The 12,955-nt window shown below is 42.3% G+C and overlaps 1 protein-coding gene across 2 annotated transcripts in view; it reads left to right on the forward strand.

Moving 5' to 3' along the window:
* LOC139754135 (ionotropic receptor 93a-like) overlaps positions 1–12,955 on the forward strand; it is a 30,277-nt gene that overhangs the window by 8,899 nt on the left and 8,423 nt on the right. For both annotated transcript variants that reach the window (XM_071671259.1, XM_071671260.1), the window contains exons 4-5: positions 10,835–10,936; positions 12,180–12,295. In XM_071671259.1, coding sequence (XP_071527360.1) covers positions 10,835–10,936; positions 12,180–12,295 — 218 coding nt within the window. The remainder of the gene's footprint in view (positions 1–10,834; positions 10,937–12,179; positions 12,296–12,955) is intronic.

Here is a 12,955-nt window from a genome sequence, read left to right on the forward strand (position 1 = left end):
CCACAATTAGGCCCGACAGACCATTCCATGGGTTTATCCAGCCGCTTCACATGCCCTGGTTCATTCCCTGTGAAGCACATCATTCCAATTCACTCTTGTCACGTGCAGGCCTTTCACCCTCCTGCATGTTCAGGCCCCGGTCACTCAAAATCTTTTTCGATCCATCCTTCCTAATCTCCCTGTTCCCTCTATTTCTAACACATACACTTTCCTTGTCAACCTCTCCTTTCTGATTCTTTTCATGGGACCTAACCGTTTCAGCACACCCTATTCAACTCTCTCATCCATACCCTTTATATCACACCACCACTCACTCACCCTTTTATTACTTACTCGAGCAAACCACCTCACACTAAATACCTGTCCTTAAACATATCATTTCTTACAGATTCTCATCTATATCCAGTGCCTCGCATCTGCATAACATTTTTGGTACGATCATTAATTCAATCATACTCATTTTCACCCTCCCAGATACTGACTTCTTTCGACATATTCTTCAGTACTCCCAGAACCTTCGCCCTCTCGCCAACCCTATTACTCACTTCGGTGTCTGTGGTTCCATCTAAACACCCAACCTGTCCCTCTACCCTGCTGAAGCAAACAACCTTGCGTTTATTCACATTTACACTTAACTTCCTCGTTTCACACACTCTTCAAAACTCGGTCCCCAACTTCTGCAGTTTTTCACCCAAATCTGACACCATTGCTGTGTCATCAGGAAGAAACAGTTAACTCTCCTCAGGCCCCAGATCCCTTAGAGACTGCATACTCTCCCTTATCTCGAAGACTCCTACATTTACCTTCCTCACCACCCAATCCACAAACAAAACGGCCATAGTGACAGAACACACCCCTGCCGCAGACCAACATTTGCTTAGAACCACTCACTCTCTCTCTTCCTACTCGTACACATGCTTTACACAATTGAGAAAAACTTCTTGCTGTTTGTAACCGCTTTCCTCCCACACCATATATTCTGAAGTCCTTCTACATGGCATCTCGATCAATCCTAAGGTTTCTCCAGTTCCATAAATGCCACATACAAATTCTTCTTTTTCTTTAAGTATTTCTCACACAAATTCTTTAAAACATTATTTCTTGGGGGATCATGGGAACCTGTTGTATGCAGATAATCCTGTTTAGCCTAGACACACCCAAAACATCTAATTGTCTTTTGGAAATAATCCATCTCTATCATCCTTCACTCCTTGTACCTGTAGAAATAATTCTAAAAGTCGTATTGGGTCATCTGGCTGAATATACAAACACCTTCACCTCGTTAATGAACAGGAACATCTGATTGTGTGCGATCAGCTCAATCACAAAGATGAGTAGACACTTATGATAGCGTAACCTCAGCTTGATTGCAGTGGTGTGCTACCACTTACGTTAACGTCAGATCAGCTTGATCGCTGTGGCTAGCGGGCACTGTAACGAGTGTAGGAACAACTTGGACCAAATGTTGAGTGGGTACTGACGTGATAGATGGATGAGGATGAAGAAAGCATCAGCCACCAGGTACATCATCACCACCACGGTGATCTTCATCCTACCGCCTCTCCTTGATGGGTCTGAAACAACATCACGTGGGATGATTATAATTTCGAGATCGGTAGTGATATACACACAGACACAACAGACAATACTCCTTCCTGTCTTACCACTGCACACAGGTGGAGGGAGAGAGAGAGACAGCAGAGTCCCTGGAGATTTCTATAACCAACGGGGCACTGTGGGAAACGAGTGCCTCTAACCTACTCTGATTTCTGTATATGTATGGTAGAAATAAACACACTATCGTGCAACCACAGAGGGTGAGGAAAGGTAAAAGTTGATTGGACCACGTCACTGGGAATGTTCTCTTCTGCTTCCACCTGACTGGTAACAAAAGCAGGAGTAAGCTGTGATTGGTCAGTGGGTTATCAGCGCCGCCAGGTTTCCTCATGAGAGGCGGGTAAGGGCTTGCGCACGCAGCCTTTTTCTTAACATGTGAGGTGCAGATGAGTTCATTTTACCCTCTGAATGTGGTTGTAGTGCTTCAATTGCTCTGGTTGAATCCATTGACTGCAGGTCTATATATATATATATATATATATATATATATATATATATATATATATATATATATATATATTATATATATTATACTTAATCGCCGTCCCCCGCGTTAGCGAGGTAGCGCAAGGAAACAGACGAAAGAATGGCCCAACCCACCCACATACACATGTATATACATAAACGCCCACACACGCACATATACATACATATACATTTCAACGAATACATACATATACATACACAGACATATACATATATACACATGTACATATTCATACTTGCTGCCTTCATCCATTCTCGTCGCCACCCCGCCACACATGAAATAGCAACCCCCTCCCCTCGCGCGCGCGCGACGTAGCGCTAGGAAAAGACAACAAAGGCCACATTTCGTTCACACTCAGTCTCGAGCTGTCATGTGTAATGCACCGAAACCAAAGCTTCCTTTCCACATCCAGGCCCCACAAAACTTTCCATGGTTTACCCCAGACGCTTCACATGCCCTGGTTCAATCCATTGACAGCACGTCGACCCCAGTATACTACATCGTCCCAATTCACTCTATTTCTTGCACGCCTTTCACCCTTCCGTATGTTCAGGCCCCGATCGCTCAAAATCTTTTTCACTCCATCCCACGTACTCCCTGCGTGTCGTAAAAGGCGACTAAAAGGGGAGGGAGCTGGGGGGTGGAAATCGTCCCCTTCAGCTTATTTTTCCAAAAGAAGGTACGGAGAAGGAGGCCAAGTGAGGATTTTCCTTCTTACGATCAGTCCTCTATTCTTAACACTACCTTACTGACGTGGGAAATGGTGAATATATATATATATATATATATATATATATATATATATATATATATATATATATATATATATATGTGTGTGTGTGTGTGTGTGTGTGTGTGTCTGAATGACTGCTAATTCAGTATTTGTCAGTTTCTTGCTTATGTTCTCGACTTGCCTAACGATTCTCTTATACTACTCAGGTAGATTACTCATTAGCTGGCCAAAGTTCATGGTAGGGGTAGATCCAAACTCGAGTAGAAATAGCAGAGTAATTCCTAGGTATTTAGTCACACAACGGTTCGTGACTTGTTACACATTCTCAGGTATGAGGATAGTGAGGCATGTCTTACTTCCGTGGTTCCATTTGGTGCCATGTCCACTCCTAGGTATCTACTACACTTCAGTGATATCAAATATTCCCCATTCAAACTCGTTCCCTATCTAACGTGTCTTTCTACCCTAATAAACCCAATGGATTTGCTTTTATTCAAATTTGCTGCCAACTTCCTCCTCTTGTCACACACTCTTCCAAACTTAGTCACCGGCTTCTGCAGTTTCTCACTCGAATCTGCCAAGAGAGCTGTGACATCAACAAACGACAACTCAATCACTTCCCACGACCTCCCATCCCCGTCAGACTGCATACCCGCCCATCACTAAACGGCTCTTGCATTGAATTCCCTCCACCTCATCCATAGATAAATTAAACATTTTCAGTGATATTACATGCACGCGCGCAAGGTAGCGCTAGGAAAAGACAAAAAAAAAAAGGCCACATTCGTTCACACTCTGTCTCTAGTTCTCATGTGTAATGCACCAAAACCACAGCTCCTTTTCCATATCCAGGCCCAACAGACCTTTCTATGGTTTACTGCAGACGCTTCACATGCCCTGGTTCAGTCCATCGAGAGCACGTCGACCCTGGTATACCACACCGTCAGAATTCACTCTATTCCTTGCACTCCTAACTTTCTCCTGTAGTTCAGGCCTCGATCGCTCAAAATCTTGTTCACTTTATCCTTCCACCTCTAATTTGGTCTTCCGCTTCTTGTTCCCTCCGCCACTGACATAAATATCCTCTTTGTCAATCTTTCTATACTCATTCTCTCCATATGTCCAAACCATTTCAACACACCCTCTTCTGCTCTCTCAACCACACTCTTTTTATTTCCACACATCTCCCTTACCCTTTCATCACTCGATCAAACCACCTCACACCACATATTGTCCTCAAACATTTCATTTTCAACACATCCACCCTCCTCCATACAACCCAATCTATAGCTCATGCCTCGCATACATATAGCATTGTTGGAATTGCTATTCCTTCAAATATACCCATTTTTGCTATCCGAGATCACGTTTTCTTCTTCCACACATTCTTCATCGCTCCCACAACCTTCGCCCCCTCCCTCACCCTGTCACTCACTTCCGCTTCCATGGTTCCATTCGCTGCTAAGCCACTCCCAGATATCTAAAACACTTCACTTCCTCCAGTTTTTCTCCATTCAAACTTGCATCCCAATTAACTTGTCCCTCAATCCTACTGAACCAAATAACCTTGCTCTTATTCACATTTACTCTGAACTTTCTCATTTCACATACTTTCCCAAACTCATTTGCCAACTTTTGCGGGTTCACACTGTATCATCGGCGAAAAACAAATGACTTACTTCCCAGGCCCTCTCATCCCCGACAAACTGCATACTCGCCCATCTCTCTATAACTCTTGCATTTACCTCCGTAACCACCCCATCAATAAACAAATTAAACAACAATGGGGACATCACACACCCCTGCCGCAGACTGACATTCACTGGAACCAATCACTCTTCTCTCTTTCTACTCGTGCACATGCCTAACGTCCTTGGTAAAAACTTTTCACTGCTTCTAGTAGCTTACCTCCCACACCGTATACTCTTAAGACCTTCCACCTATCAGCCCTATCATATACCTTCTCCAGATCCATAAATGCTTCAAACAAATCCATCTGTTATTCTAAGTATTTTCACACATATTCTTCAGAGCAAAATCTGATCCACACATTCTCTACCACTTCTGAAGCCACACTGCTCTTCCTCGGTCTGATGCTCTGTACATGCCTTTACCCTCTCAATCAATACCCTCACATATAATTTCCCAGGACTACTCAACAAACTTTTGCCTCCGTGTGTGTGTGTGTGTGTGTATATATATATATATATATATATATATATATATATATATATATATATATATATATATATATATATATATATATATATATACTTTTTTTTATACATATTCGCCATTTCCCGCTTTAGCGAGGTAGCGTCAAGAACAGAGAACTGAGCCATAGAAGAAATATATATATATATATATATATATATATATATATATATATATATATATATATATATTCAAATTTTGTTTGTTTGCTTTGAGTTTTCTCTTTGACGGAGGGGGTGGCGATGATGTTTCATGTAGGGCGGAATGGCGCCGGAATGGATGAATATAAGCATGAATATGTACAAATGTATGTACGTATATATCTGTGTATGTGTATTTATGTGTATATTTATAAGTATATTTTGATATGTATAGGTATATGCATGTATATGTACGCGTATACGCGTATGTGTATATGTGTGTATATGAGTGGATAGGTATATAGTTCTGTTTCCTGTCGAGTAGCACTACACCTGATGCAGGAGTTGTGGGAGTATGTGATAGAGTGTAAGAAAGTAAACTCTAGATTGATATGGGTAAAACTGAAAGTGGATGGAGAGAGATGGGTGATTATTGGTGCCTATGCACCTGGTCATGAGAAGAAAGATCATGAGAGGCAAGTGTTCAAGAGCAGCTGAGTGAATGTGTTAGCAGCTTTGATGCACGAGACCGGGTTGTAGTGATGGGTGATTTGAATGCAAAGGTGGGTTATGTGGCAGTTGAGGGTATAATTGGTGTGCATAGGGTGTTCAGTGTTGTAAGTGGAAATGGTGAAGAGCTTGTAGATTTGTGTGCTGAAAAAGGACTGGTGATTGGGAATACCTGGTTTAAAAAGAGAGATATACGTAAGTATACCTATGTAACTAGGGGGAGATGGCCAGAGAGCATTATTGGATTACGTGTTAATTGATAAGCGCGTGAAAGAGAGACTTTTGGATGTTAATGTGCTGAGAGGGGCAACTGGAGGGATGTCTGATCATTATCTGGTGAGGCGAAGGTGAAGATTTGTAGAGGTTTTCAGAAAAGATGAGAGAATGTTGGGGTGAAGAGAGTGGTGAGAGTAAGTGAGCATGGGAAGGAGACTTATGTGAGGAAGTCCCGGGAGAGATTGAGTGCAGAATTGAAAAAGGTGAGAGTAAATGACGTAAGGGGAGTAGAGGAGGAATGGGATGTATTTTAGTAAGCAGTGATGGCTTCCGCAAAAGATGCCTGTGGCAGGAGAAAGGTAGGAGGTTGACAGATTAGAAAGGGTAGTGAGTGGCGGGATGAAGAAGTAAGGTTGTTAGTGAAAGAGAAGAGAGACGCATTTGGACGATTTTTGCAGGAAAATAGTGCAAATGACTGGGATATTTATAAAAGAAAGAGGCAGGAGGTCAAGAGAAAGGTGGAAGAGGTGAAAATGAGGGCAAATGAAAGATGGGGTAAGAGAGTATCGTTAGATTTTAGGGAGAATGAAAAGATGTTTTGGAAGGAGGTAAATAAAGTGCGTAAGACAAGAGAAGAAATGGGAACATCGGTGAAGGGAGCTAATGAGGAGGTAATAACAAGCAGTGGTAAGTGAGAAGGAGATGGAGTGAGTATTTTGAAGGTTAGTTGAATGTGTTTAATGATAGAGTGGCAGATGTAGGGTGTTTTGGTCGAGATGGTGTGCGAAGTGAGAGGGTCAGGGACAATGGTTTGGTAAACAGAGAAGAGGAAGTGAAAGCTTTGCGGAAGATGAAAGCCGTCAAGGCGGCGGGTGTGGATTGTATTACGTTGGAATTAATAAAAAAGAGATGACTGTGTTGTTGACTGGTTGGTGAGGATATTCAATGTATGTATGGCTCCTGGTGAAGTGCCTGAGGATTGACGGAATGCATGCATAGTGCCATTGTACAAAGGCAAAGGGGATAAAGGTGAGTGTTCAAATTACAGAGGTCTAAGTTTGTTGTGTATACCTGGGAAATTGTATGGGTGGGTATTGATTGAGAGGGTGAAGGCATATACAGAGCATCAGATTGCAGAAAAGCAGTGTGGTTTCAGAAGTGGTAGAGGATGTGTGGATCAGGTGTTTGCTTTGAAGAATGTATGTGAGAAATACGTATAAAAACAAATGGATTTGTATGTAGCTTCTATGGATCTGGAGAAGGCATATGATAGAGTTGATAGAGATGCTCTGTGGAAGGTATTATGAGTATATGGTGTGGGAGGTAAGTTGCTAGAAGCAGTGAAAAGTTTTTACCAAGGATGTAAGGCATGTGTACGAGTAAGAAGAGAGGGAAGTAATTGGTCCCCTGAATGTCAGTTTACGGCAGGGGTGCGTGATGTCTCCATGGTTGTTTAATTTGTTTATGGATGGGGTTGTGAGGGAGGTGAATGCAAGAGTTTTGGAGAGAGGGGCAAGTATGCAGTCTGTTGTGGATGAGAGAGCTTGGGAAGTGAGTTAGTTGTTGTTCGCTGATGATACAGCGCTGGTGGCTGATTCGGGTGAGAAACTGTAGTGTTGGTGACTGAGCTTGGTAAAGTGTTTGAAAGAAGAAAGTTGAGAGTGACTGTGAATAAGAGCAAGGTTATTAGGTTCAGTAGGGCTGAGGGACAAGTTAATTTGGAGGTAAGTTTGAATGGAAGAAAAATGGAGGTAAAATGTGTTTTAGACATCTGGGAGTGGACTTAGCAGCGGATGGAACAATGGAAGCGGAAGTGAGTCACAGGGTGGGGGAGGGGACAAAGGTTCAGGGAGCGTTGAAGAATGTGTGGAAGGCGAGAACGTAATCTTGGAGAGCAAAAATGGGTATGTTTGAAGGAATAGTGGTTCCAGCAATGATATATGGTTGCGAGGCATGGGCTATAGATAGAGTTGTGCGGAGGGGGGCGGATGTGTTGGAAATGAAATGTTTGAGGACAGTATGTGGTGTGAGGTGGTTCGATCGAGTAAGTAATGAAAGGGTAAGAGAGATGTGTGGTCATAAGGAGAGTGTGGTTGAGAGAGCAGATGAGGGTGTATTGAAATGGTTTAGACACATGGAGAGAATGAGTGAGGAAAGATTAACAGAGAGGATATATATGTCAGAGGTGAAGGGAGGAAGAAGCGGCAGATCAAATTGATTTTCAGCAACTCGGGGCCTGAACGTACAGGAGGGTGAAAGGCGTGCAAGGAATAGAGTGAATTGGAACGATGTGGTATACGAGGTCGACGTGTTGTCAATGGATTGAACAAAGGCATGTGAAGCGTCTGCGGTAAACCATGGAAAGGTCTGTCGGGCCTGGATATGGAAAGGGAACTGTGGTTTCGGTGCATTACACATGACAGCTAGAGACTGAGTGTGAATGAATGTGACCTTTTTTTCTTTTCCTGGTGCAACCTCGCTGGAAGGGGGCGGGGGGAGGGGGGGATGCATTTTCATGTGTGGTAGGGTGGCGACTGAATGGATGAAGGTTGCAAGTATGAACATGCACGTTTATATATGTACATGTCTGTGTATGTATATGTATGTATACGTTGAAATGTATATGTATGTATATATGCGTGTGTGGGCGTTATGTGTATGCATGTGTGGGTAGGGCCATTCCTTGTCTGTTTCCTTGTGTTAACGCGGGAGATAACGCCATTTCCCTCTTAACAGTAAGGTTTCGACCCCGGACCTTCTGCGTGGTAGCTGAGAAGGTTGATCACTCTGCTCTGATTATCCCAAATAGGCAAATGACTATTCGATTACTAGTAATGGAATACCCTTCTTACTTATATATATATATATATATATATATATATATATATATATATATATATATATATATATATATATATATATCCACATCCAGAAATTCTCTACCATTTCTGAAGCCGCACACACACACACACATATATATATATATATATATATATATATATATATATATATATATATTTATTTATATTGTTGATTAGAAGTTATTTTGTCATTGCTTCTGGTTTTTGTTTTAACATGATGTCAAACTTAGATGTAGAACATCAAGGTTCTCGTGAGTAGAACAAATGTTATATTCACAGCAGCGCACGCAGGTACCTACCAGCCAACCATGACACATCCTGGAAGGGTTTGTCTTCTCTCCACCAATCCCGCGTACCTCGTTTTTATCTAACCAATTACGTTTTAGCTGGGTTTTGGAGTAATGATGACGTGGGCCAATGAGGGTTCTTTCATCTGGCTTGTTGCCTGTTGTGTTTTCTTTCGTGATCATATATATATATAGGACGTTCAGGACGCACCTCTCCATTGTTCGTGTTGCTGTAGATCGAATTCTCTCGAGTACACGTACCTTCGGTAGCTTTTCTCTCCTGTTATCCTGCTGTACTGAGGTAAAGGTTCTCATGCTCTCATTCCTTAGGACTTTGGTGTAGATGTGGCCATATCGACCTCTTGCAGTGAGATTGCTTTTAGGAGAACTTGTATGACAGGACGGTACGTTATAACTAGGACCTGACCTATGCTTTTTTGGGGGGGAGGGAGGAGGTGGTGCCTAAACTTAGTCTCTCTTTCGGGCCCTTCCAATCTTCAAACTTCCTCCTAATTTGCGAGCTCTTGAGAGGCTCTTGGGCTTGCCCATGGCAAAATTTGAAAATCCAGGGTGTCTAGGACATCATTTCATGCTTTCTAAAGGCTGCTATATACGGACAGGACTAGGAGGCCCCTTTAGCTGTCGAGGACCTACGGTGTGAGAGTATAAGGGACTATAGGAAGGTCCGACCTCAGTTACCACCTTACGACCGACTGACTTTTTTCTCTTTTCCCCAAAGGGATCAGGTCTATATGGATGTCAAATTCTGGGTCAGACTTGCGTAATGGAAACTTTACTCTGTAATGCATTTTCATGTCAACATGTCTAATGCAGTGCAACGTAGAAAAATTGCATATTACTGGATGGATCTTCATGGGTGTGGAAGGTTTGGACTGGACTCTACAAGCACGACAAGTTGGTCAAGGGTAGATGCCGGGGTAAACAAGATAAAAAGCCAATGTTATATTCATTCTTGGGGAGGCGTTTGTTAATAGTTTTCCCAGTGCAAATACAAGAAAGTTGCGTCTCAAACGAAAGTTCGTTATATATATATATATATATATATATATATATATATATATATATATATATATATATACATTCGGAGAGAGACATAGAATGATCAAATGAATTGAATTCAAGTCGTTGAAAAGTGTGAGAATAGCAAGAGAGAGAGAGAGAGGTAGCCTATTTCACTGCCAACGTTTGTATGTACTATATGACAGCGTAGCCGACGCGGTGTATTTGGGAAGTGGTGGCAGGCTTTGAGAGAGAGAGAGAGAGTCATGGCGAATGGTTTGATGATGACAGAACAGACTCTGAAAAAAAAGACTTGCGATAGATGAAGTATAGCCTTTGCGCACGAATGGATGGAATTGCTACAAGAAAGGAAATGACAGTACTGTTGATTGGTTTTTCAGGTTTTTCGACGTTTGTGAAGCCTAAGGAGAGATGCCTGGTGATTGGCAGAAAGCACGTATCCATCCGTAATATGTGAATTTGCTTTTGCCGTTTTGTTGTGAATCTTTCTTGAATATTGTCTAAGAATCTAGATACTTGACATCAAGTGCATTACTTTCACCATATGTGTTGATTATATAATGTCTTGCTTGAAATAATGTGTGTAATTACCTATTGGTACTGTACGGGGAGAAGGTTTCACAGTTGTGGACGCCATATCGTGTGTGTGTGTGTGTGTGTGTGTGTGTGTGTGTGTGGTTCTTTTGGTCATAATTCTACTAACCAAGGCAACATCTTCCTCGTGGCAGGTTTGCCGCGCCTCCGAGGACAACGTAAGATCATGAGAGCTAGCGTGGTACTGGTGGTGATCTTGCTGCTCGATGTTATTGCCAAGAGTATTCTACCGACACGTAAGTGTCCACTCATCCCTTTGGTCAAGCTCTTCCCTACCCTAACGTAAGTGTTTGCTTGCCACTGTGGGGAAGCTAGTCTCAGCTTCATATAATTGCCCACTTTACCTCCGTGTCCGAGCTGCTCCCCAAACTCACCTCGTCGCTCCTACACTCTTCCAAGTGTCCACCAACCACTGTGGCTAAGTTACACCTATTCAGACGATAAGTACCTGCTCAAGACTGGTACCAGATTGCCTACACAGTCACTATGGTCAAGTTTCTCCCTTGCTTGGGAAAGTGCCCCCTGGAGTCTCTGGCGATGCTCCACCTAATCTTCCTCAGAAAACCTTGATCATTCTCTTTGGCTTTATGTGAGGTTAAGAACACCTATGTACAGCTGTGTCCTAGGTTTTCTTTTAGGCAGTTTAAGCAAGCCTTCGGCTGCCCCATCCTGTTACCTCCCACTACACACGTCGTCAATGGCCGCAGGATTCTTCAGGGTAAAATGTAGCCGCCTCTTAAATGTGTGCTACCTCACTGTTGGAGTACCTTAAACCCTAATTAAACTGATCTCATTGCTACTACGTTAGAGGAGAAAAGACATTGCCCATATATCTCCTGCGTATTTTAGAAAGCTACTTAGGGTAGTAGGAGCGTGGGGCTAGTTATCCTCCCCTTCTGTATTATTACCAGGGGACAGAGGAGGGAACTAAGGGGGGGGGGGATTCCTCCTTTGTGGCTTAGCCGCCAGACGTTGCATCGCGAACATGGGAGATAACGGATGAGTATGAAAATTAAAGAAAGCTGAATAAAAATCATTACTATATGCACTTATATATTTTTTTTTTTTATACTAATCGCCATTTCCCGCATTAGTGAGGTAGCGTTAAGAACAGAGGATGAGGACTGGGCCTTTGAGGGAATATCCTCACCTGGCCCCCTTCACTGTTTCTTCTTTTGGAAAAAAAAAGAGAGTGGAGGATTTCCAGCCTCCCGCTCCCTCCCCTTTTAGTCGCCTTCTACGACACGCAGGGAATACGTGGGAAGTATTCTATCTCCCCTATCCCCAGGAGATATATATATATATATATATATATATATATATATATATATATATATATATATATATATATATATATATATGTATATATATATATATATATATATATATATATATATATATATATATATATATATATATATATACATATACATATATATATATGTCGGTACATGTAACTTACGACATATGAATCCACAGGTATGGAACCCAGCGCAATCGGAGCGTTGGACGCCGTGCTGGGGGCCACGTCTCTGCCCTCCTGCTCCCTCATCCTCCTCGCTGATGGCATCACCTCACCCTCCACCATTCTTAAGGTGATATGTGCTTTTTTTATGATCTCGTGCAGTGTCCAGTCTGCTATATGTTCATTTTTATCCCTGGACTAATTCTGGTAAATGAGTCATGCTTACCCAGGACCTTTCCAAAGGCTCCTGCAGCCCAAGGCTACACTACTTCCAGTAGCAAGGAAATGTATACTTCTTTGAAGCGAATAAGTTCTTTGGCGAGACTCTATTACTTTTCACTCGCGGTGTTACCTCAACCAGGCGAAGTCAGGTAACACCTATATAACATACATTATACGTACATACTGGTTTTTGCGCTACAGGAACTGCCAACTTGAGTCTACTTAGTCACTGAAAAGTCACTTTTGGCGAAGCTGAATCATTATGACCGAGGGAAAGGTTTGCATTGTTGTCCAAAAACTTCTCGCTCTAAAAGAAGCTTACTAGTTCCCTCTTACTAACTGAGATGCTGGTTTAGAGGTTCTAGAGCACCGAAGAAGGGGTCCTGGATTTATATAATCTATTTACAAGTATATAGAATTTCCTTTTGTGTGTGAGTGTGTGTGTGTGTGTGTGTGTGTATGAATCTTTGACCCTATCCATGGTGGTTAGGTCACAAGCAAACGGTATCGAGAGTGCAATGTTAATGATTCGCAGGAAAAGGGGTTATGAAGAAAAGTATAGTGAGCA

The sequence above is a fragment of the Panulirus ornatus genome, chromosome 16 (genome assembly GCF_036320965.1).
Source record: "Panulirus ornatus isolate Po-2019 chromosome 16, ASM3632096v1, whole genome shotgun sequence".
Lineage (NCBI taxonomy): Eukaryota > Metazoa > Arthropoda > Malacostraca > Decapoda > Palinuridae > Panulirus > Panulirus ornatus.